This window comes from Dasypus novemcinctus, chromosome 18 (genome assembly GCF_030445035.2).
Source record: "Dasypus novemcinctus isolate mDasNov1 chromosome 18, mDasNov1.1.hap2, whole genome shotgun sequence".
Taxonomy (NCBI): Eukaryota; Metazoa; Chordata; class Mammalia; order Cingulata; family Dasypodidae; genus Dasypus; species Dasypus novemcinctus.
The window spans coordinates 54,780,866-54,806,623 of NC_080690.1; the positions used below are offsets into that span (position 1 = coordinate 54,780,866).

Genomic DNA, 25,758 nt, shown 5'->3' on the forward strand with positions numbered 1-25,758 from the left:
GGGGAGAGAAATAAATAATAAATAACTTTAAAAATCTAAAAAATATTTAGGGAGAACTGACACTTCTACAACATTTTGTCTTTCAATCTATGCACATATCTATCTTCATTTATTTAGGTCTTCTTTAATTTCTCTCAGCAATTTTTTCCATGTATAGACCTTGCATATTGTTTGTCAGACTTATTCTCAAGTATTTAATATTTTGACACTATTGTAAATAGTATTTATTAATTTCAGTTTCAAAATTTTTCCACTAGTAGTAAGTAGAAATACAATGGACAGTTGAATGTTGATCTCATACCCTACAACTTACTTAATTCACATATTATTTCTAGTTGTTTTGCAGAGTCCGAGAGGTTTTCTACATATACAATCATTTCATCAGTTTTACCTCTTCTTTCCAACATAAGATGACTCATTTCTTTTTCCTGCCTTATTGCACTGACTAGGACCTACAATACAATGTTAAATAGAAGTGGTGAGAGGGGACATCCCTGTCTTGTTCCTGATCTTAGGGTAAAGCAGTCAATCCTTCACCACTAAATATGATGGTAGCTATAGAGTTTTCACATATGCCTTTTATGAAGCTGAGGGCATTCCCTCCCATTTCTAGTTTACTGAGTTTTTATAAAATGGATATTGGCATTGTCACATGCTTTTCTACATCTATAGAGATAATCATATTGGTTTTTCTTTTACAGTTTGTTAATATGGTGAGTTATGTTGCTTGATATTAAAATGTTAGACTATTCTGCGATAAATCCTACTTAGTTGTGAATGATGTATTCTCCTTTTTATATATTATTGGGTACCTTTTGCTAAAATTATTTTGAGGCATATTGCATCTATGCTTATAAGGTACATTGACCTGTAATTTTTTTTTCTTACATTGTCTTTCTTTGGTTTTGGTATCATCCTTTGGCCTCAAAGAATGAGTTGTGAAGAATCCAGTTTCCTGGAGTTTGTATAGAATTGGTGTTATTTCTTCTTTAAATGATTGCTCAAATTCCCCAGTGAAGCTAGGTGAGCATGGAGTTTTCTTTTTAAGGTTTTTAACTTCTTTCTTTTTAATATTTAATTTCTTTAGTAAATATAGGCTACAACAAAAATGAACCTTGAAAATGTTGTGCTAAGTGAAACAAACCAGTCACATTATCATATCTTGTCATATTACAAGACCACATGTAATATGATTCCAATTATGTGAAATATCCAGAACAGGAAAATTTAAATAGAGAGAAAGTGGTTGCCTTGGGGTGGAGATATTTGGGGAAAATGGGGAGTGACTGCTAATTGATACAGGATTTCTTTTTGGGTGATGAAAATGTTGTAAAATTGTGGTGATGATTGCACAACTCCATGAATATATCAAAAAGTCATTGAATTGTACACTTTAAATGAATTAATTGTATTATATGTGAATTATACATAAATAGGGCTGTTAAACATAGATATGGATTATCCGGGTTTTAGATTTCTTCCTTCAATAATGAAAGGTTATTGATTTATTATTTCAACACACCATTTTCAATCATGTATAGACCATCCAGACAGAAGATCAATTAAAAAGTAGAGGACATCTGGTAGCCATTAATAAGAACCTGGAGCTATAAAAGACACCAAACTGCTGCTGCCCTTCAGCGCTCTCTGGTCCAGAGGACTCTACCCCACCCCACCCCAACCTGCCACTGAGCAACAGCACCTAGACACATAAGCCCCTCTATGATTTCCCTCTCCCTTAGGAGTTTCCTTGCTCCGCTCCCCTTTTGCACATTGCCTCACGCCATTGCCTATGGAAAGTCCTCTGTTTAGAGGGACTTCCCTACTCATACAAACCAGACCAAGCACCTCCAAATAAAGTTCATGGTGTGCTATTGCTGTTTCTTGGCCAAATCTTTCTCTTCATCAATCCCCAAATCCTCTAAACTCACTTTGGGAAGTGCTTCTCTCTCTCTCTCTCTCATCTAGTCCCAGATCTAGTCCCAGACTTTTCCTTGTCGGGAGGGTTGTTTGTCTGTTTGTTTGTTTGTTTTTTAGAAGGTACAGGGATTGAAACCAGGTCCTCATACATACAAAGCAGTGAGTTTTTTATTATGTATTCCTCTTTACTTTCATAGATTTAGATTTTCTATTTCTTCTGAGTCAGCTTTGGTAGTTTGTGTGCTTCTAGGACTTTGTCCATTTCATCTAGGTTACCTATTTTGTTGGCATACAATTGTTCATAGTATTCTCTTATAATCTTTATTTCTGTAAGGTCCATTGTATTGTCCCCACTTTCATATCTGATCTCAGTAATGTGAATCTTCTTTTTTTTTTTTAGTCAGTCTATCTAAAGGTTTTTCAGTCTTTTCAAAGAACACCAATTTTTTACTTCATCAATTCTTTTTTCTATTCTCTATTTCATTTTTCTCTGCTTTAACCTTACTGTTTCCATTCTTCTTCTAGCTCTGTGTTTAGTTAGCTCTTCTTCTGCTAGTTCCTTAAGGTGGAAATTTAGATGATTGATTTGAGATATTTCTTCTTTAGAAATGTAGGTATAAAAAAAAAAGGAGGGGAGCTGATGTAGTTCAATGGTTGAGTTGCTGTTTCCCATGTACACGGTCCTGGGTTCAAGCCCCAGGACCACCTGAAAAAAAAAAAGGAAATGTAGATGTTTACAGCTATAAATTTCCTTCTAAGCACTGCTTTCATTGCATCCCATGAGTTTTGGTATTTTGTGTTTTGTTTTCACTAGTCTTAAAGTGTTTTCTAATTTCCTTTGTGATTTCCTTTTTGGTCCACTGGTTGGGTTTTTGGTTGTGTTTTTTTGGGGGGGGTTGTTTGTTCATTTGTTTGGATTGAACCTGGGACCTTGTACATGGGAAGCAGGTACTCAACCACTGAGCTACATCTACTCCCCATTGGTTGTTCAAGAATGTGTTGTTTTTCCATGTTTGTATATTTCCAAATTTCCCTCTGTTATTGATTTCTAATTTCATTCCACTGTATTTGAAGAAGATATTTTGTATGATTCCGGTCTTTTAAAATTTATTGAAATGTTTTGGGGATCTAACATTTAGTCTAATCCGGAACCATGTGCACTTGAGAAAAATGTGTATTGTGCTGTTGTTGGGTGGAGTGTTCTGTATGTGAGTAGTAAAGAATTTAACTTTGCTCAGAAAGATATCTGGTCTCCGGCCTCAGCTTCTGGGGGTTAATTTCTAAGCCTTTCGAAAGTACAGTATGATTTAGACTGGGTGTTAGCCATACCCAGACAGTCTTAGGGTGGGGACTGGCCAACCAGAAAGAATAAACTATGACTTAGGATCATGGGGCTAGGGTCATGCCTAGAGAGGCTAAAGACTGGAGACAGAGATCAGTCACTTACACAATCAATCATGCCTACATAATGAATCCCAATTAAAACTCTGAATACCAATGCTTGGGTGAGCTTCCCTGGTTGGCAGTACTCCATGGATATTGTCACACATTGATTCTTTGAAAGTAAGCACCCATATTCCACTGGGGGAGAACAATAGAAGCTCTACTTTTGGTACTTCCCTGGACTGAACTGTATGAACTTCTTCCCTTGGCTAATTTTTTTTTTTTTGAGATTTATTTATTTAATTTCTCTCCCCTTTTCCCCACCCCCCAGTTGTCTATGTCTATTTGCTGCATGTTCTTCTTTGTTTGCTTCTGTTGTTGTCAGCGGCACAGAAATCTGTGTTTCTTTTTGTTGTGTCATCTTGTGTCAGTTCTCCATGTATGCGGTGCCATTCCTGGGCAGGCTGCACTTTCTTTCACGCTGGCTGGCTCTCCTTATGGGATGCACTCCTTGCGTGTGGGGCTCCCCAGCGTGGCACAGCACTCCTTGCGTGCATAAGCACTGTGCCTGGGCCAGCTCCACACGGATCAAGGAGGCCCAGAGTTTGAACCGCAGACCTCCCATGTGGTAGACGGATGCCCTAACCACTGGGCCAAGTCCACTTCCCTCCCTTGGCTAATTTTAATCTGTATCTTCCCTGTCATTAACCATAACTGTAAGTATAATATTCTCTGAGTCTTTCTAACAAACTGTGGCATCTCAGGGTGGTTTGGGGGACCCCCTGAATTTTTGTAGTTGGTGACAAGTGAGGGAGGTCTCTTTTGGAACTGTTCCCTCTAACATCATAGTTGGCCTAAATTCTGTTAGGTCTACTTAATTCATACTGTTGTTGAAGTCCTCTGTTGCTCTTTTCTTAGTAGTTCTATCCATTATTGAAAACGGAGAAATGAAATCTCCAACCATTATTGTACAACTGTCTATTTCTCCCTTAAATTCTCCCTTTTTCCCTCAAATACTTTGGAATTCTGTTGTTAGGTATGTATATGTTTATTTATAATTATTATGTCTTCTTGATGGATTGACCCTTTATCAATATAGAATGTCCTTCTTTGTCTCTTATAAGAATTTTTGTCTAAAAGTCTACTTCATCTGAAGTTAATATAGCCACTCCAGCTCTCTATTGGTTACTATTTGCATGGATTATGTTATTCCATATTTTCACGTTTAACCTCTTTCTATCTTTGAATATAAAACAAGGGAAGCAGTTGTGGCTCAACTGACAGAGCCTCTGCCTACCATATAGGAGGGCCAGGGTTCAGTACCCAGGGCCTCCTGACCCATGTGGTAAGCTGGACTATGTGCAGCGCTGCTGCGCTCAAGGAGTGCCATGCCACGTAGGGGTGTCCCCCATGTAGGGGTGCCCCAAGCACAAGGTATGCCCTGCAAGGAAAGCCACCCTGTGCGGAAAAAGCACAGCCCACCCAGGAGTGGCGCTGCACACACACACAGAGCTGACACAGCCAGATGACACAACAAAAAAAGCAACAGTTTCCCAATGCCACATGGCAAGAATGCAAGTGGACTCAGAAGAACACACAGTGAATGGACACAGAGAACAGACAACGTGGGGGAAGGGGAGAGAAATAAATGACATAAATCTTAAAAAATAAAATAAAACAAGTCCCTTGTAGACAGTATTAGTTTGATCATATTTTTCAAATCCATTTTTTAGTTCACCTCTGCCTTTAACTGGAGAGTTTAAGCCATTTAAATGTAAGGTAATTACTGATAAGGATTTATTTCTGCCATTTTGCCATTTGCTTTCTGTATGTCCTCCATTCTTCCATTACTGCCTTGTTTTGTGTTTAACTGCTTTTTCCTAGTATACTGTTTTGATTCCCTCCTTATTTCTTTTACTGTATATTTTTTTAGTTGTTTTCTTAACAGTTACCCTGGGGATTAAAATTAACATCTTCATTTATAACATAGTAGTCTGAATTAATAACAACTTTGTTTCTAGTATACAAAAACCTTGCTCCAATATAGCTCTTTGTTCACCCTTTATGTTGTTATTGTCACAAATTATATTTTTATACATCCTGTGTCCCTTAACATTAAATAAAAAATATTTCACATTTTTGTCTTCTAAGTCATAAAGAAAAATAAAAAGATTACAAACCAAAAATATATTTTTTATATTTACTAATGTATTTATTCTAAGCAGTGTTCTTTTATTTCTCATATGGCTTTGAGTTACTGTCCAGTGAGCTTTCATTTCAGCCTGAGAGACTCCCTTTAGCATTTCTTTTAGGGCAGCTCCAGCAGTAACAAACTCCCTCAGTTTTTATCTGGGATTGGCTTAATTTCTCCTTTATTTTTGAAGGACAATTTTTCCAAGTGTAGGATTCTTTTATGTGTGTATGTATGTATGTATGTATGTATGTATGTATGCATTTCTCTCCCCTTCCCCGCGCCCCCCCCCCCACCCAGTTGTCTGATTTCTGTGTCCATTTGCTCTGTGTTCTTCTGTGTCCACTTGGATTCTCGTCAGCGGCACCCAGAATCTGTGTCTCATTTTGTTGTGTCATCTTGCTGCATCAGTTCTCCATGTGTGCAGCGCCATTCCTGGGCAGGCTTCACTTTTTTCGTGCTGGGCGGATCTCCTTACGGGGCGCACTCCTTGCACATGGGGCTTCCCTATGCAGGGGACACCCCTTCGTGGCACAGCACTCCTTGTGCGCATCAGCACTGCGTGTGAGCCAGCTCATCACACGGGTCAGGAGGCCCTGGGTTTGAACCTTGGACCTCCCACATGGTAGGCGGACGCCCTATCTGTTGGGCCAAATCTACTTCCCCAAGTATAGAATTCTTGACAATTTTTCTAGTTCCACACTTTTTTAAAATATATTATTTATTTATTTATTTATCCCCCCTCCCTCCATTGTCTGCTCTCTGTGTCCATTCGCTGTGTGTTCTTCTGTGTCTGCTTGTATTCTCACTAGGCAGCTCTGGGAACCAATCCTGGGACCTTCCGGAGTGGGAGAGAAGCAATCATTCTCTTGAACCACCACAGCTCCCTAGTCTGTTGCATCTCTTACTGTCTCTCCTGTGTCTCTTTTTGTTGCATCATCTTGCTGCGTCAGCTCTACGCATGGGCCAGCACTCCTGCACCAGGCAGCACTCCTTGCACGGGGCAGCACTCCTTGTGTGGTGGCAGCACTCCGCATGGACCAGCTTGCTGTGTGGGCCAGCTTGCCCTCACTAGGAGGCCCTGGGTTCCAAACCCTGGACCTCCTATATGGTAGACAGGAGCCCAGTTGCTTGAGCCACATCCGTTTCCCTCTAGTTCCACACTTTAAATATGTCCTTGCCACCCCCCTCCTTCAGCTGAGTGTCTTCAGTGGTGGTGGCAGTGGTAGTGATTATTGTCACACTTCCTGCTCCTGCCAGTGGGTCTCAGGCCCTAGGTCCTAGTCATGGTGGGCATGGCCAAGCCCCTACTGGTCTGATGAAGGCATCAGAGCCTCTCATCCCCTGATGAGCAATGCTGTGTCAGTATGGGCAGATCCAGACGGTGGGGCAGCGGGCATGAAGGAGGATGGAAGGGGAGGACCAGGTGTGCCTGTGGGAGCAGTATTTTCACAGCCAAGTACAGGAGTCCACATAGATATTGGGCATTGAATCCAGGACCTCTTACATGGGAAGCAGGAGCTCAACCACCAAACTATATCTGCTCCCTTCTTTCTGATACTATTTTAAATGGAATTGGTTTCTTAATTTTATTTTCAGATTGTTAATTGCTAATATATAGAAATTTAAGGAGTATCCTTTGATTTCTAAGTAGTAGTAGATTTTATAAAGCAAAAATAAGAATAAATTAGGATTTCTGTGGCTTTATTCCAAGTAGCTAGAGGTATATTAAAAACTTTTCTTCTAGTAAATAAATAAGTCAACCCACTGCCTTCTGATCTCCTTGCTTTCTGATGAGAAACTGGCTGTTAATTTTATTAAAGATCCCTTTACATGATGAGTCACTTCTGTCTGGCTGCTTTCAGGGCTCTCTTTTTGTCTTTGGCTTTCAACAATTTGATTATAATGTGTCTCAGTTTGGATCTCTTTGATTTTATCCTACTTAGAGGTTGCTGAGTTTCTTGAGTGTATAGATTCATGCCTTTCATCAAATTTGAGTCTTTGCCAGCCATTATTTCTTCAAATATTCTTTCTGCCCCTTTCTCTCTCCCCTCTTTCTGGGACTCTCTTTATGTGTCTGTTGGTATGCTTGACAGTGTCCCACAAGTCTCTTGGGCTCTGTTCATTTTTTTTCTGCTCCTTAGACTGGATAACTCAATGGAACTATGTATAAGTTTGCTGATTCTTTCTTCTGTCTGCTTAATTCTGCTGTTGAACTAATCTAGTCAATTTTCATTTCAGATATTTTACCAGAATTTCTATTTGGTTCCTTTTTGCAGTTTCTGCGTCTTTTTTATATTCTCCACTTGGTGAGACATTGTTTTCCTGGTTTCCTTTGGTTATGTGTCCATGGTTTCCTTTTGCTCTTCAAAAATATTTAAAAGTTTATCTTTCTCTTCATCCACCATTGTTGTGTGTGCATTTGACTTCCAGCTTCACCATGTCTTCTCATAAGACTTTTAGAATCAAGCAGTTCCTGGCCAAGAAACCAAAACAGAATCATCCCATTCCTCAGTGGATTCGGCAGTAAAACTGGGTACAAGTCCAGGAGAAGACACTGGAAAAGAACCGAGCTGGGACTGTACACAATCGCACAGGTGATGGCATACATGTTTATGCTGTACCAAGGTCACTTAGCATCTTGCCATATCAAGTCGAAAAATATACCCTTTCTGAACAGTTAGACTTATTTTATTGGGGGAAATCATTGTTTTTTTCTTTGTTTTTATGCTTCCGCATAAATAAGTTGGTTTGGTAATAAATATGTAAGTCCTTTTGTTTGAAAAATAAAACAAAATTTTATTTAAAGTCTTTGTTGGGAAGTGGACATGGCTCAAATGATAGAGGGTCCGTCTACCATGTGGAGAGTCCAGGGTTCGATCCCCAGGGCCTCCTGACCCATGAGGTAAGCTGGCCCACATACAGTGCTGCAGCACACAACGAGTGCCGTGCCATGCAGGGGCACCCCCACATAGGGGTGTGCCCTGCAAGGAGAGCCACCCGCATGAAAAAAGTGCAACCTGCCCGGGAATGGCGCCACATACACGGAGAGCTGACAGAGAGCAAGATGATGCAACAAAAAAGAGACACAGTTTCCCAGTGCCGCCTGATAATGCAAGTGGACACAGAAGAACACACAGCGAATGGACACAGAGAGCAGACAACAGGGGGGAAGGGCAGAGAAATAAATAAATCATTTTTAAAAATAAATAAATAAAATTAAGTCTTTGTCTAGGCTTCCTCAGGAACAGTTTCTAGTAATTTTTTTCCCTGTGAATGGGCCTTACCTTCTTCTTTCTTTACATTGCAAAAATTATTGTTGAAAACAAGATATTTTGAATATTATAATGTAGGAAATCTGGAAACTAGATACTTCTCCTCAGGATTTGCTGTTGCTGCTTGGTTGTACTTACTTGGTTAGGCACGTTTCTGCACTAATTTTGTAAAGTCTGTATTCTTTGTCATAAAGGGCCTCTGAAATCACTACTCCATTAGTATAATGATTTAACAGAAATTTCCTTAAATACCTGGATCCAAAAAAGAACTCTCTCAGTCTTCGCAGATTGGCTCTGTATTGGGGCACTCCTTCAACACTTAAGTAGGCAGTTTACAACTCTGCAACAGTGTTGGTAGTTAGGGTTTTTTCTGAGCATGCATCCAGCCCTGTGCATGCATGTGGCCTTCTAGATACTCTGAAATATGTAGGAGCTTTTTTACAGCCATTGTTCCCCCAATATCGTCTTCCCAGCCTCCTCCTTCCCAGGATTTTTGGTCTGTCTGTTGCTTGTCCCAACTGTTAACGCTTGCTACAGGCAGCAATGGCTAATACATTCGCTTTCAATTGCCTTCAACAAAGGTCACCTGGGAAGCCACCCATATTGCTCCGAGTACCAGCAACCTGCACTAGGAACGCAAGCTGATTTCTTTAGTGCTACCCTTGAGCTAGGGAGTGGAGGGTAATAATAGGGTAAGTTAAAACATCACAGAGCTCTCTTACCAAAATTCACCTGTTTTTTCTTCATTAAGTGGTTGTCGTAAGTTTTCTATTAGATTCCAGAGTTCTGATATAGTTGATTCTGTTTTTGCCAGCTTAGCCTGGTTTTAATTTAAACAAGTCATTGACCATGATTTTCTCAGGCTACAAGCAAAGATGAGTCTAGGGACCAAAATCATTTTGCCACTTATATTGAATAGGCAGAACACAGTGGGAATATAAAACTGATTTAATCTTCTTCTCCTGTGAATGCGATGTCATGTTCACCTTTTAGCAGGGTATTCAGCTTTATTTGAGGTGGAGGAGAAGGCCTCTTTTCACCCTCCTCCACAAACTGTAACTTTGACTTCACAGTAACTGCTGTAACTTTGACTTCACAGATATAGAAAGTCTCTGCCCAAAGAGTGTATCAGTCAGATTAAGTCACAGAAGTAGAACCAATAGGAGGCATTTAATAGAGAGAGGGAGAGAGAGAGATGATAAATATGTTACACATTTGTGGGAGATAGTTAAGTCTGTTTAAGATTGTTGTCTTAGAGAAATGGACTTGGCCCAGTGGTTAGGGCGTCCGTCTACCACATGGGAGGCCAGTGGTTCAAACCCCAGGCCGCCTTGACCCATGTGGAGCTGGCCCATACGCAGTGCTGATGCACGCAAGGACTGCCGTGCCACGCAGGGGTGTCCCCGCATAGGGGAGCCCCACGCGCAAGGAGTATGCCCCATAAGGAGAGCCGCCCAGCACCAAAGAAAGTGCAGCATGCCCAGGAATGGCACCACCCAAACAGAGAGCTGACACAAGATGACACGACAAAAAGAAACACAGATTCCCATGCCGCTGACAACAACAGAAGCGGACAAAGAAGACACAGCAAATAGACACAGAGAACAGACAACCAGGGTGGAGGGGAAAGGAGGGAGAAGTAAATAAATAAATCTTAAAAAAAAAAAGAAAGGGAAGATGGAGGTAAAGTGGGGAGAAGCAAGGACAAGCTGGAACAAACGTAAGTTGGCAGTTCTCACTGCCTTTGACCATGGTGGTTTGAATGTCTGCTAGAGAAGGTGACACCCTTTTGTCATGGATCTAGACACACATGGCTCTGGCCCAGAAATTGGACAAGCTGAAAGAGGATCTAGGGAAGATGGAATAATTGCAGACCAGGCTGATGCCCTACTCCAACATGATGAGCCAGCAGATAAGCAACAACCTATTGATCTAGAAAGCACTGCTGCTTTCTTTCTGACCCCCAAATCTTGCACAAGAATCTCTCCTTTGGCCCACTCTAAGGGGAAGCATATAAAGAAGAGAATTCTAGGAAATATAGTTCATTCAGCCTAGCCAAGATGACACATTACAAAGCCACCACCCAGAGGCTGGAGAAGAGTGCAGGGAAATGGTCACATGGCTGCTGGGGAGATGGTCCCATAACCAGCTCTGGGCCTCCCTTAGATATTCTGAGAGGATGTGTCTAGCAACCCCTGGGCAGTCTTTCTTTAGAGTTGAGGGTCTTGAGGGACACTGGTACTTACCACCTGTGGTTCTCCTGTCTGGCTTTAACCATCCAGCCAAGACAAAGGAAAAATCCCGCCTAGATTACTTTCATATTTACATATAATTATATCATTTAAGTCAAGGTGCATCTGACTAGTTGGCATCAGGTTATGATTTGTAGGCATTTCAATTAAAGAGCCAATGATGGGGAGTGGTTGTAGCTCAGTGGTTGAGTACCTGTTTCTCATATACCACGTGCCAAATTCAATCCCCAGTACCTCCTAAAAAAAAAAAAAAAGTCAATGTTTTAGCTTCCAGCCAATGCGTTTTAAAGGTCTCAAATATGCTCAATCCTGCCCTCCACGCCAGAAAGCTCTTAGACCCATGGCAGATATTATGTCTAATTGGTTAAAAAAACAGGCCAACACCCCCCCTCCCACACACATACACACACACACAGGGCAGAAGGGTGGAGATGTTTGGGGGAAATGGCAGCTGTCGAGAAACAGGACATCAAGGAGCCCCAACTGCTAGTCTTTCTGCTACAAAGCCCATGTGGATTACATCAGCTTTTGGGTACTGATTTGCTTCTGGGCCCTTGAGAAACACTTGAAGCTGACTTCAGCTTCTCCCCCAAATCTGCTATTTCAGTGTTGACCCCACTGCACCCTTGTCTCTGTGCCAGAGCCCTGACCCTTCCCTTCAGTGCCCCCCTGATCCCCCACACCCATAGTGTCCCACATTGTCCTCAGCATCTGCCCCAAAGCTGCCCTGTCTATAGGCTTCCCATTTCAAGGTGTGCCCCTCCCAATCCCCAGAGGCCTGGTCCTCACCCTAAATGCCCCCTTCACAGCCCGGCAACCCCATGACCCATCCACTCAGCCTCCTGAGCTTCTCTTCCACACCCCCTCCTTCCTGCCCCACAGCCCCAACCTGGTCCAGAACTGTTCTTTCTGCACCCCCATCTCTGCTCCAGCCTCCTCCCTACACTCCCAGCTCTAATCTCACCCCACCACCTCTCCTCAATTCATTCATTCAGCAACTATTCAGAGAGCCTACTCTGATTCAGGCTTTGTACTGGACACAGATAGAGTGGTGACTTAGGCAAACAGTTGAGTGAAATGTCCCTAAATGTTGGCATTTCTGAGACTGAGTTTTCCTCCCACCCCCGCCCACCCAGCTCTAGGCGTCACACCTACTCCCCACAGCACACCCAGTTCTCTGTCCTAGGCTAGTGGGCTCGCCAGAACTCCAGCCCTGCTATCCAGTGTTTTCTGGGGCGTCCCATAGACCTCTTATTCTCCCTGTGTCCCAAACTGAGCCACCCTATCTAGTGATGCATCCATCTTCCCACACACACACACACCCCAACTGGAGATCGGGGCTGTGTTGGTCACCACGGTGTCCCCAACATCATCCAGAACAGTGCCAGCCCCATGGATATTTATAGAATGGTAGGCAATAATTAATTCCTGAGAAAATGCATACCAGGGAGATATTAAGATCATGCTATCTGCCGTCTGGTTCCCACCCACACATGGGATATACTGTTTCTGAAATCAAAGCAGTAAGACCCGCATCCCCTCACCTCGTTCTCCTCCTACATGCAAGTCCCATTTTGTCAAGAAAATCAAGGGAAAATCTCGATTCCCTTTGCGTTGTACACAGAGCTAAGCTTTTGAGAACCTTTTGCCTCTCAGAGGCAACTGGGCCGGGTTAGTGAGCCGAAGGAAGGCGGAAAGAGAGCTGACCCCCACGGTTTCCACACATCTCTTTTTATCTTCCGATTTCGGAGACAGAGCAGCATCCGGGGCTGGTAGTCTGCCCGGCAACCGATGACGCCTCAACTGGCGCACTCGTGACGTCAGGGCGGGCGCCGCGCTTGAAGAGGGTGAGGCGGCGGCAACGGTGGCGGCGGCGCAGTTATGGAGATAATACGGGAAGCGCGGGAACTGGGTCGCTGGGCAGCTGAGGAGATGGGGGCGCCCGTGGCGGCCCGGGCCCCAGAGGCGACGCTGCGCAGGTGAGGGCCGCCCATGGAGTGAAGACTCCCCACCCTGGAAATAGGGTCTCCGAGAGTGAGGACCCCAGTCCTCACCGAGAACGCGCCTTCCTCCTCTCTGCCCCCGTGAGAACGACCCTGAGTTTTTAAGGGCGCCCCATCCTGGGGGTGGTATGTACAGAAAGAGAATCCTGGATTTGAGTGAGGACACCCTAGTGGTGAACCCCACATTCCCACCCAGTGATGCCCGCCCAGAGTCAGATCCTTGGCACCAGTGAGAATCTTCCACGAGTTAGTGAAGACCCTTCCCGTGTGGAAATAGGATCTCTAGAGAAATATGTCCCTGTAGCTCTCGCGTGCCGTGCTCAGACGCAGAGCCAATGAGTGAGGACACTTGGAGTTAGCAAAAACCACTGCCTTGGGGACTGTGCCTTTAGGAGTGGTGGCCCACACCTGGTAATGAGAGGGCAGCACACCCCGGACTCTGGAAGTGACTCTTCCTCCCCCACAAGAAAGGGAGGACCCCACTCATTGAGAAGCCTACCCTCTCAGTGACTGAAAACTCCCCTGGGGGGAGGATCTTGCCCCTCCTAACCCCCCAGGATCCTCCATCTTGTGTGATACCCCAGGCATACCTTCACACCCTATCCCTACAGGCTGTGTCTGGGCCAGGGGGCTGATATCTGGGCCTATGTCTTACAGCACGTGTACAGTCAGAGGTGAGTCTGGCTGGATGAGGTAGACTGGGGTAAGGGAGGCACCACAGATGAGTCCTTTAACTCCCTCCTACTTCTCTGCTACAGGAGTGTCAAGAAGATTCGGGGAAACCTGCTCTGGTAACTGGTCCTCAAAGCTAGTCCTTCCTATCTTCCCCAGTCCCATCTAGCCCTGTCCCTACCCAGACTCAAACCTGCCCTCACCCCACTGGAACCTCCTTTCATCCCCTGACTCTAGCCTCATTTTCTCAGGTATGGCCACCAGGACAGACCAGAGGTGAGAAGCAAGCGTTACAAGATTCTCTCTCATCTCAAAAGGACTTGTATGTCATTTGCTGTAGACCCAGCCCTGCGCTGGGTGATGTTGGGGATACTCGGTCACAAGACAGCCCTGATCCCTCAATTCCCTGCACAGTTCAGGCAGAGACAGATATGGTGGTGAGCAGGAGTGCAGATTGGGGTTTGGTAGGTAATGAGGCATCTAGACTGTTGAGGGGAAATGGCAGTTGCAAGTGTCATCAGTGCAGAGTCAGGAAACAGCCTGTGAGAGTGGATGAGCCTATCCCAGGAGGGAGGAGAGGACCAGGACAGTACTCTGGTGCTCTTCTGGGTGAAGTTCTGTGTTGGAGACAGAAACTGCTTCAGAAACCCATTGCCATCCTTCCCAGGCAGGGTGAGAAGCCTGAAACCCTCCAGGGGACAGTCAGACCAGGCTAAGCCCATGCCAGATCATATGTCTGACCCTGTATCTGACCCAATCAGGCCCATAGGAAGTTGGAGCTGGAAGCCACCGTGTCCCGTCTGCGTGCTGAGATCCAAGAGTTAGACCAGATCCTGGAGCTGATGGAGCAAGACACTGAGGCTCAGGGTGACCTGTGGGTCTGGGCAGATGGGCAGGAGACCCCTGGATGGGCGGGGGTGCTTACAGCCACCCTGTTCCTCCCACAGATGTGGCCATGGAACAGGCATTACAAAACATGCGAGATACCCAGCATCGTGCTCTCCTCCTCCGGGCCCAAGCTGGGGCCATGCGAAGACAGCAGCGTGGGCTCCGAGATCCCATACAGCGGCTGCAGAATCAGCTCAGCCGTCTGCAGGACCTAGAAGGGTGGGCCTTGGGAACCTGGGAACCAGCCCTCACTAGGCTGAGTGGCCAAACATTCTCCATTAGAGAACACTTTCTGGGATCTCAGAACTTTGAGCTTCCACCCCTTACAACTTAAGTTCCTTGAGGCCAGAGATTTTTTCATCGGTCACCACTGTATCCCCATCGCCTAGATGGTGCTAACTGTAGGTCTGCCGCACCAGTGCTGGGGATGCAGCAGTAAGCAAGGGGCAACTGTCTGCTCTCATGGAGCTCACACTTTGTTTTAGGGGGATAGATTGTAAACTAGGAAACCAAAAAATCCTATAATTTCACTTAGAGATAACTGCTATGAAGAAAAGGGAGTGTTGTAATAGGAAGGAGGGATGCTACTGTAGATAGGGTGGTCAGGGAAGACCTTGCCAAAATGGTGACCTTTGAGTTAGGGAAAGAGCTTCCATGGAGAGGAAACAGGAAAAGCAGAGGTCCTGAGCTTGGAATGTGGGAAGAATGCTCGGTGGCCAGTTCAACTCAAGTTTCCTAGACGAGAGGGTAAACATGAGGAGGCAGGGTCGGAGAAGTAGACAGAGCACCAGGGAGGCACTGGAATTTTACTCTGAGCCCGGGTCTGTTCCTGGCATCACAGCTGTGTGACCTTGGGCAAACTATTTAACTTCTTTGCTACTCGATTTTTCCGACCTATTTCAAGGGTTGCTATAACAAATTACCACAAAGTGTGTGGCTTAAAACAAGAGAAATTTGTTCTTTCACAGTTCTGGAAGCTAGGAGTCTGAAATCAAGGTGTGGCAGGGCCATGCACCCTCTGAAGGCTCTAGGAAAGAAACCTTCCTTGCCTCTTCCAAGCTTCTGGTGGTTACTGATAATCCTTAGCATTCCTTGGCTTGTAGACACATCACCCCAACCTCTGCCTCCACCTTCATACGGCTGTCTTCCCTCTGTGTGTGTCTGAATATCTAGCCATTAGATTCAAGGTTTATCTTAACTAATTACATCTGCCAAAACCTCATTTCCAAATAAGGCCACATTCTGAGGCTCTAGGTGGACATGAATTTTGGGTAGACACTATTCAACACAGTCTGTCTATAGAATGGGAATAATATGAATACCTATCCAACAGGGTGGATGAAATATAAAGTATTTAGAAAAGTTTCCCTTAACTATTGTTACCAATCTGAGTGTGATGGGTAACTTCACATTGTTTGGAGGGGTTTGAGCAGAACAGTGACATGATCTGCCTTAGATTTTTAACAGGATACCTTAGGTTTCAACAGCCTCATTGACTACTAGATAGAAAACAGACTGTATGGGACAGGAGCAGGGAGACCAGTGAGGAAACTAGTACAGTAGTCCAGGCAAGAGATGACAGTGGCCTGATCTTGGGTGGTAGCTGCTGGGATCTGGGCTTAGGGATCTGAGTAACCAGTCTTGCTGGTCAGTGGGGAGGGAAGTGGAGGACATAGACATCTATTCTCCCAGCTCCCCAGGACCCCAGCCCCAACTGCGCTCCTTTCTCCAGGAAGGCCAAAGTAGATGTGACCTTTGGACCCCTGACATCAGCTGCCCTGGGCTTGGAACCCATGGTCCTGGTAAGGGGCCTCTCTGGGCCATGAGAAAGGGTGAGGATTCTGGGGTCAGCCAGACCCCTGGGTCCCTCTCATGCCCCCATCCTCTTCTCCCTAGCGTGATGTCCGAACAGCCTGCACTCTCCGGACCCAGTTCCTGCAGAACCTCCTGATTCCACAGGCCAAGGAAGGCAGGGTCCTGTGAGTGTCTCCTGGCCCCCAGAGACCCTGCAAAGAGCCTGGGCTCTGGGAGTCACTTGTTGGCTAATTCCTCAGACACAGCTTCTGGTCTTTGTCAGCCGCAGGCCTTACTCTGACAAGGCTCCCAATTGGAAAGTGTGTGCATGATAACCCAATGATTATGACTTTGGGGAGATGCCTAGAAGGTTCTGGGTACCCAGAGGAGGCAGCTGATCTAGCTTAGGGGGCATGGAGGAGGGGTTCTTTGATGAAGGAGGCTTAACTATGGTAATGGATCAATCGAGTGTCCCAGGTAACAACATGTGCTAAAGCCCAAGGCAGATACGTTGTCATAATTAGGGAGTGTAAGTCTAGCAGGCATGGCCAGACTCATCTGAAAAGTGGGAACAGTGATGGCCTCCTCAGAGGGATAATCAGTATGTCCTTTAACATTCTCTGTCCCCCTTCTCAACCCCACAGGACCCCTTGTGATGACCACTATGGAGCCTCCTACCAGCAGTGGCTTAGCTCAGTGGAGGTGAGCCCCATGATCAGACCTCAGAGTGCCAGGCCCTGACTCTTAACCCCTACCCCCAGCCCCATGGGGCCCCAGCTCATAGCCCTGCCCCTGTCCTGCCCCTGACTTCATTCCCTCCCTGCCCCCAACCAGGCACTGCTGACAAACCACCCTCCAGGCCATGTCCTGGCTGCCTTAGAGCACCTGGCTGCAGAACGGGAGGCAGAGATTCAGTCCCTGTGCAGTGGGGATGGGCTTGGAGGTTTGGAGAAACCCAGGTGTGGAGTGCACCCAGAGACAGGGCCTGGAAGCTGGGGGGGAGGGGGAAGGGGGCTGGGACAATGTCAAGACCATGCATGGTGACCTGCTAGTAGGGACGGAACTGAAACCCAATGCCCGGTCTGGGTGGTAGCCTGTGATTGGCTGTCCCCAAGTGCCAAGGCAAGACGCAAGGCTCCTCAGCAGCTTTGCCCCTTCCTCCCCCTCCCCCAGGTCCCAGGACCAGTCGTACTCCAGCCAGTCCCTGCCATCCATGGCGCACCTCATCCAGGTGATCCCAGGCTCCCTCCCCAGGACTCTGTCCCTCCGTCCCCATAGACCATGCCCGCTCTGACCCTGTGCTCCCCTCCCTAGGAGGGTTGGCGGGCTGTGGGTGTGCTGGTCACCCAGCGGGGCCCTCTCCTGAAGGAGCATCGAGTCCTGACCTGGCACCTCCAGGGCCTGATGAAGGAGATGGAGAGGAGTGCTCTGGGATCCAGGGAGAGGTGAGGGGCTCCCCCAACAGACCTCTAGGCCATCTCTCCCCCAGTATCTTGGGATGTGGACTCCTACCCCTGTTGCTCCCTGTGTGTGGCTTCATGTGCATCCCAGCAGATCTCAATGTGGGTTTCAGTCACTTTCCTCTCATCCACTCCCCCCTGCTTGTCCCCCAGGCAGGTGCTGGCTCTAGGGCTGCGGGGCTGTGGACTGTGGGCAGAGCTCAAGGCTCTGCGTGCCCAGAGCCAGGAGCTAGAAGAGGCAGCTGGGCAGCGGCAACTTCTGTTACGAGACTTACAGACCAAGCAGCAGCGAATCCTACACTGGCGTCAGCTTGTGGTGAGGGGCGGGACCTCCCTGGGATGGTGGAGAGCTAGATTGAGGCTTTGTGACCAAGAAGCAGACCTGGTGGCAGATGTGGCTAGAGTGAGGGCCACCAGGTGAGACTGTGTAGAGGAAGCAGGATCTGTTCACAGGGCCTAGCTTGCAAGGTGGGAAGGAAAACCAGGTCTCTAAGGCCTCCCGGTTCCCCAGGAGGAGACTCAGGAACAAGTCCGTCTGCTCATCAAGGGAAACTCAGCCAGTAAGACCCGCCTGTGCCGGAGCCCTGGGGAGGTAAGGTGAGGGTCAGGGCAAGGCCTGGGGAGGGCACAGGTCTCAAGGTTGGAGTGGGGGCTGAGGTGGGGCTTGTGTGTGTCCTCTGGGCAGAGCCAGGTACCTGGGGATAGGGCTGAATGGACTCAGGCTGCCCCTCCAGTCCCTCTCCTTTCCTGTAGGTGCTGGCTCTGATTCAGCGAAGGGTGGTCCCCACGTCTGAGGCAGTGGCACCACAGAGCCAGGAGCTCCTTCGCTGTCTAGAGGAGGAGGCCCAGCATTTGCCCCACCTTCTGCTGGGCACCCTGCTGCGTCCCAGCCCTGGAGGGTGAGACTGGGACCACCCCCCATATCCCCTCCCATGAATTACTCATGCCCTGGGCCTCCTCCAGTAGTAATCCCAGGCTGCCAGACTTCACCCTCAGGTCACTGGTCCTGCTCTATCATCGTAGTCTCTAAACCCACCTCCAAGTTCCTGGCCTTCTGACCCTTCTTACCCTTCTGAGCCCCCAGAGCCTCTAGACACAAGCCCTTGGCACCTGCCCCTCTTTTCAGTCCGCGGCCCAACTGGGAGTCTCCCCCCAGGTTGAAGCACCTGCCCACGGTCTTACCATCCATCCACCAGCTGCATCCTGCATCCCCAAGGGGCTCCAGCCTCCTGGCACTGAGCCGCATGCTGGGACTGCCTGCAGGGAAGGTGAGTGCCTGTCCTTTACAACCCACCCCCTGACTCTGCACCAGGTGACTGTCTCCCCACCCCACCCCCAGGCCCCGGAGCTGCTTCTCCCGCAGGCTGCTTCTCTGCGACAGGACCTCCTGTTCCTCCAGGACCAGCGGAGTCTCAGGTCCTGGGATTTGCTCCGCATGAAGACGGGCCTGCCACCGGGACCATCCACCCAGGGTAGGTCTGCCCTGCTTCCTCGACCCAGCACTCCTGCCCGTTCCTGGCACCACCGGCCTCCAGAAGTAGTACTACATAATCCCCATGGCTCACACAGTGCTTACAGTGAGCTGAGTGCTGCAGACACACTCGTTTAATCTGCCCAGCAGCTCCATGAGGAAAGTGCTGAGGCCCTGAGAGCTTACCCAGGATGCCCAAATAGCATGGTGGGAATTGAATCTAGGCAGTCTGGCATGGGTGTGTGCTCTTAACTCCTAAGCTGCACTTCCTGTCAAATGGTCATGTACTCATTTGTCACATCCAATAGTAGACTTGAGTGGTTAAAAACTGGGCTTTGGAGTTAAGCTACCTAGATTCTCTTCTCAGCTCCACCTCTACCTAGCTGTGTGATTTCTGTGCCCCAGTAAAGCAGGGATGATGATGGTACCTTATGGAGTTGCTGGGAAGTTGCTGGGTAACGCAGACAGGGCAGACACCCAGACAGTACCAGCCGTGCAATAAAGCACTCTCAGTGTCTCCAAGTGGCCATGGTGATTAATATCTGCTCATAGTCTTTTTGAGTCCTTTCCTCAGAAGGATGGGATTATTCACATCTGCAGTTGACAGGTGAGGAATTGGAAATGTGGAACAGCCCGTTCATTCATGGCTTCTCTCAGCAAGTCCTCTGAGTGACTACCAGGTGCTAAGCTGGCCAGCTCAATGGGGAGTGAGATAAGAGCTTTCCAGCCCCAGGCCTTGCCCAGTGTTAGAAGCAAAGAGCAAAGAATCAAATGGCAAATAGATGCAAGAGGTGACTTGATGAGAAATGAATTGGTGGAAGGGGGCAGGTACCATCAGCAAAGCAGGAAGAAAGAGTTCTGGGGTCTCCCCCACTCCTTTTGTCCCTGTGGGGAGGGAGCATTGTGCAGGAACAGTCCAAGAATGTAGCATTTCATCTTTCACGTCTTTGGCAGCTTGAACTTGAACTTGTCTGCAGCATAACTTTTGATTCTCTTTATTCTGAAAGACCATTTTGTCCCTCCCTCCTGGTTTCCCCTCAGTAAAAAGCCCTCCCCTCCCGAGGTGCTGAAGTCAGAACCCCAAAGCCATCCTTGATTCCTCACACTCCCCCAGACCTACCTGCAGGCCCCAGAGCTCTCCAGTTACCCCCTGCCACACTAGCCTGAGGCTCAGATAATTCCACCTGACAGCAGATAGCTGAGGCTCAGAAAGGGCAAGTCACATGCCCAAGGTCTCAGGGCAAGGGTGGAAAAGGATTCAGACCCAGGAGTCTCTCCACACTGATAATTCGCGCTTGCTTTCCGGTTCTGGCAACATGAAGAGAGACCAGACACAGACACCAACCCCAAGAGGGGGGCAGGAACGAGACATCAATAGAATGAAGGGCTAGAACAATCTGAGGAGGAGGCCTTGGGATGATGAATGCTAGGAAAGAAAGGTGGTGCCTCTTAGGGGCCTTTGGGATAATTTAGGTTTTCCCAGGGGGGCCACATGATGCAGCCCCTGAACACGCAAGCCCAGGCTCTGTCCTGGGGACTCTGGGGAATCATGGAGGGTTTTGAGCAGGGGAAGGTCAGGATCAGGTTTAGGCTTCAGGAAAATCACTCTGGCTGCCATGTGGAGGGTAGACCAGAGTGGGATGCTAAGGACAGAAGCCCAGATAGGGGGCTGGGGGGGTGGGTAGAGAAACTCCCAGGACGCTGAATGGATGGACTGTGGAGATTGACAGGCTGTCAGGGGAAGGGAGGAAGGCATTAGAATGGAGCCCGGGGCTCTAGCCTGAGGAATGGTGAGGTTGCTCTTGAGACAAGGACCTGGGAGAAGGGGTGGGTTTGGGAGAAATGGGTGACTGGAGATTTAGTGACCCACTGGCTCTGAGGCACAAAGGAGCCAGAAGACTCAAGGCTGTTTCTGGTGTTTCTAACCTCCAGAGCTGCTACAAATCCAGGCATCCCAGGAAAAGGAGCAGAAAGAGAGTCTGGGGCGGGCTCTGAAGCGTTTGGAGAACCTGCTGACACGGGCGCTGGAACGAATCCCCCAGCTGCAGGTTGCTGTGGGGGACTGGTAAGAGGGGAACAAAATGGCAGTGGAAGCGGGGGCTGCTGAGCTGGGTGGAAGAGCCAGGACTTAGGCTGGTGAGGAGCAGGCCGTGGAGTTGAGAGAAGACCAGTGAGGGTCTGGAGACCCAGGCCTTCCCTCTGACACCGTCCCCTTCCCCAGGTGGGAGCAGCCAGGCCAGGCCGCCATTTCCGAGGAGCTCTGCCAGGGCCTGACCCTGTCCCAGTGGCGACTGCGCTGGGTCCAGGCCCAGGGAGCCCTGCAGCAGTTGTGCAGGTGAAGAGGGAGCTCAAACAGGAGTCGAGATCCACATTTGTTCACTTCCAGTTCACACCCAGTTCCTCCAGTAAGACACTGGGAAGAAGGCTTTGTCTGGATTTGTCAGCCTATCATTTGTACCCATGCCTGCAGTCCCTTCTTACACACCGTTCTTCTGCTCTCCTTAATTCCTCGCCTCCTGTCCTCTCACCCCTATATACCTCTGAAACGCTCGTCATCACCTTCACACTCAGGAGCAAAATGTAATTGAGAGCTTCCTCTAGGCATTGGTGATACAGCACTGAACAAAAATACCAAAACTTGGCATTCTAGGCTAGGGAAACAGAATTGACAAGGTAAATAAACAAAATGTGTATATATGTTGGCAAATAAGAACTGCTGTGGAGAAGAATGAAGCAGGGTGTTGGAGGTGTAATTTGAAGTAGAGGGCTGTTCTGCAGACGTCACAGCTCTATAAAGGTAGTGAGAGGGAGCTGTGTAGATGTCTGAGGAAGGGGTTGCAGGTAGAGGCAACAGCATGTGCAAAGGCCCTGAAGTGTGATGTGCCAATGTGAGCACCATCAAGGAGGTAGTGGGGCTAGGGGATGGGGCTTATGAAACATGAGCTTGTCCTCTAGTTCTTACAGTTTGTTTTTTTTTTACAGTTAAATCTCTGAGCCATTTGGAATTTATCCTGGCAAATGCATCCAATTTTGTCTCTTTATATCTATCCAATAGAACTTATTAAAACTCTCAGTCAAAAAAAAAGAGAAAAAAAAAAACTCCCAGTCAGAACATGAGTTCTCATTTATTTTCCCAAATGAAATGACCTTTATACTCAGCATGCCTTGTTCCAAAAGAAACGGGGTTGGGGGGGAATGAATGGTAGTTTTATTGGCATTGGAGTAAGAAATTAGGGGGACTTGAACCTTTATGTTCTTGAACCTTGCTGACCATCTCCCTCCTTACAACCCCTTTCTCAGCCTGTAGAGTAGTACCCTTACTCTCCCAATTTTTCTCTTAAATTCTGGCTCCTCTTTCCCAGTCTTTGCATATTTGCATTTTCCCCCTCCCCCTCCCCTGCTCCCACCCTGCTGTTTTTGTTGTCTGTATCCATTCTCTGTGTGATCTTCTGTATCTATTTCTCTTTTCTGTCTTCTCTTCTCTTCTTTCTCCTCTAGGATTCAGAGGGATTTGATCCTGGAGACCTCTGATGTGGAGAGAGGTTCCCTGTCAATTGCACCACCTCAGTTCCTGGTCTCTCCTGTGCTTCAGCTTGACACTCCCCTTCGGCTCTCTTTGGTTGTGTTATCTTCTTGCTGTGTGACTCACTTGCGCAGGCATTGGCTTACCTCATGGACACTCAGCTCACCACTTGGGCACTGGCTCACTGCGCAGACACGCTTTCTTTTCTTTTTCACCAGGAGGTCCCAGGGATCGAACCCGGGTCATCCTATATGGTAGGCTGAGGCCTTATCACCAGAGGCACATCCATTCCCCCACATTTGCTTTTCTGTACACTACTACTAATGCTCCTACAGCTGGTCCTGGCCCCTCCTCCCTCTTCTCACCTCAGTTCCCAGCCCCCTCCTCCCTTCTGAATTCCAGGTGTGGGGACCTTAACCCCCTTCCTTGCTCTTTTTCTCCATGGTACATTTTACCTTCTAGCATACTGTGTATTTTACTTAATTTATATGTATTGTCTCTTTCAGACAGAATATGAGTTCCATGAAGGTAAAATCAGTTATAACCAGAAGTTGGACAAACTTCCTAAACATGATTCAAAATTCAGATGCAATAAGAGGAAATATTGATAGATGACTGTAAAAATGAACTTTTGCGAAAAAAAAAAAGAATAAAAATTAAAATTTGGGGAAAATATTTGCAATTTACATCATAAAGATATATGCATATATATATATATATATGTCCCTGTGCATACACACATATGGTGTCAAAGTAGAAAAGAAAAATCCCAACAATTCCATAGAAAATATATAAATGGATAGGTCTCAGAAAGGGTGCTCAAAATCATAAGAGAAAAGTGAATTAAAACCATACCTTGGTACATATCCCACCTATCAGACTGGCAAAAAGGAAACCCCAAATTTTGAGAGCATACCATGTGACAAGGCTATGGGAAAATGAGCAGTCTGACACACTGGTAGAACTATAATAGGGAATACCACCTTTGGGGAACTCTTCAGCAAAACTACATGTGCATTTATCCTTTTCCCAAACAATCCCAATTTTAGGAATCTGTTCCAAAGGCCTATTTGGTGAAATAAAAATCACAGGCTCTTCATTACAGCATTACTGGCAGGTTATGGGACTTCATACGAAACAATTGGACTGTATTCTTCAGAAGGTCACCGGGCAGGGGGTGGGAGCTGTTTTAGATTAAAAGAGATTAAAGAAACATGGCACCCAAATGCAATCCAGAATCTTGATTGAATCCTGAATTTTTTTTTTTAATTGAAAAATACAATTTGGGGGCAACTAAAAAATTTGAATGTGGGGAAATTTGTATCTGTTAAGTTTCTTTAAGGGGGAATATGGTATTGTGGTTAGATGGGAGAACATTCTTAATGGATATGTGTTCAAGTATCCAATGTTGCCTGCAACTTACCTTCAAATAGTTTAGGGAGAAAAGTAAGTGTAGCAAAACAGTTAGCAATTGGACGGTTCTAATGAGTTTTCTTAGATAAGGGTGTTTATTGAGCTAGTTTTTCAACTTTTTGCTGAGGTTTGAAAGTTTTCAAATGAAAAATTTGGGGAATTTTTAAATAGATGCAAATGAGAATACTGCTACTAAGCTGGAAATCAGTATTATGTTTACATTAAACCTCTAAATACTGGAGTACATGAAAAGGAAGGGTTACAGAGACAGTGCTTTTATTCATCAAAAATAAATAGGGAAGCAGATGTAGCTCAGTGGTTTGAGTGCCATCTTCCCATATACGAGGTTCTGGGTTTAATCCCTATTACTGCCTTTAAAAAAAAAAAAAGTAAATGTGCATTAATAAAAAGAAGCATGGAAGGATAAACCAGAACGTAATAAAAACAGCAGTCAGCTAGCTGATGCACCAATGCTGATTCACAAACATATTGTAATTAAGCTGACCCTTGAGATGGTTTTATAAAATATTAGTGGTCAAAAAATGCATCTTTGTGTATGGAATTTTTTTTTAAATTTCTGAGGTTCAGTTTTTAAAAGGCAATTAAAAAAAAAAAGGCTTATTAATGGGCAGAAGAGAGGAAAAGGGAGGGAAAGGGATGGAAGCCAACATCTCTGAATGTACAGTTTTGTTGTTTTGACTGGAAAATTTTTTTTCATAATGAAAAAATAAAATTGAAAGGAAGAAAAATCAAAACCCTAAAAATTCAAAACAAACTGAAACATGTGACCCTAACTGTATATCAAGTTGATGGCACAACCACCCAGAGAAGAATTTATTTCAAGTGACAAGTGATAATAAAATAGTAATTTGATTCAACACCTCCAGTGGAATATATATATCCTAAGGCAAGGCAGGAACTGCAATGAACTCTTACATTGCATTCAGTAATCTTGTTAGTAATAATGATATTTTTATTTTGATTAAAAGTGTAAATGTGCATCCATTGTGTGTTTTGAAATATTTACTAAACTAAAGCAAATAGTTAATGTTAATATCATTGGGTGTCAAGATTTTGCTGTAAATGAAAAGAGGTTTTAGTTTCATAGTTGCTAAGTACCATGCAATGGATTGGCTTGAACAACAGGAATTTATTTGCTCATGGTTTTGAGGCTAGAAGTCCAAAATCAAGGTGTCATCAAGACAATGCTTTCTCTGGTGCTGACTGCCAGAAATCCTTGATCTTCGGCTTTTCTGTTACATGGCAATGCACATGGCAGTCTCTCCTGAATTCTCGGAATTCTGTTGACTTACAGTTTCTGGATGCTTTTCCTGTGTCTTCCTCTCTGTGGCCTTCCCTGTCAGGCCTTTAGTAATAGAATTAAGATCTATCATGATTCAGTTGTGCAGTTACTGAAGGAACTTAATCAAATGATCCTATTTACAGCTGGTTCACACCCGCAGGAATGGATTAAGTTTAAGTACATGTTTTTCTGGGGTATATAGCTCCAAAC

The 25,758-nt window shown here is 46.2% G+C and overlaps 1 protein-coding gene and 1 long non-coding RNA gene across 8 annotated transcripts; one reads left to right on the top strand and one right to left on the bottom strand.

Annotated features, from left to right (window-relative positions):
• Positions 1-2,070: 2,070 nt before the first annotated feature.
• On the bottom strand, positions 2,071-11,252 carry LOC131274196 (uncharacterized). Its single transcript, XR_009181389.1, has 2 exons — positions 11,016-11,252; positions 2,071-2,626 (listed from the first exon to the last, which is right to left on the bottom strand). It is a non-coding gene; the product is annotated as an uncharacterized lncRNA (long non-coding RNA).
• A 1,588-nt stretch (positions 11,253-12,840) lies between these two features.
• Positions 12,841-23,573, top strand: HAUS5 (HAUS augmin like complex subunit 5). 7 transcript variants are annotated; one of them, XR_009181390.2, is made up of 20 exons: positions 12,841-13,000; positions 13,636-13,698; positions 13,783-13,815; positions 13,948-13,972; positions 14,458-14,563; positions 14,644-14,803; positions 16,317-16,386; positions 16,481-16,563; positions 17,023-17,080; positions 17,213-17,337; positions 17,552-17,609; positions 17,693-17,823; positions 17,992-18,154; positions 18,350-18,430; positions 18,592-18,737; positions 18,965-19,106; positions 19,178-19,310; positions 21,242-21,374; positions 21,531-21,714; positions 22,808-23,488. XR_009181390.2 is itself a non-coding variant. In XM_071209226.1 (20 exons), the coding sequence occupies exons 1-20, from the start codon at positions 12,903-12,905 to the stop codon at positions 23,445-23,447; spliced, it is 2,031 nt and encodes a 676-aa protein (XP_071065327.1). In that variant the 5' UTR covers positions 12,841-12,902; the 3' UTR covers positions 23,448-23,573. The 7 variants fall into 7 exon arrangements, 4 of the variants coding, with proteins under 4 accessions (XP_071065327.1, XP_071065328.1, XP_004483352.1 ...); XR_009181391.2 differs by having other exon boundaries at positions 18,995-19,106; XR_002795110.3 differs by having other exon boundaries at positions 23,339-23,473.
• Positions 23,574-25,758: the final 2,185 nt, after the last annotated feature.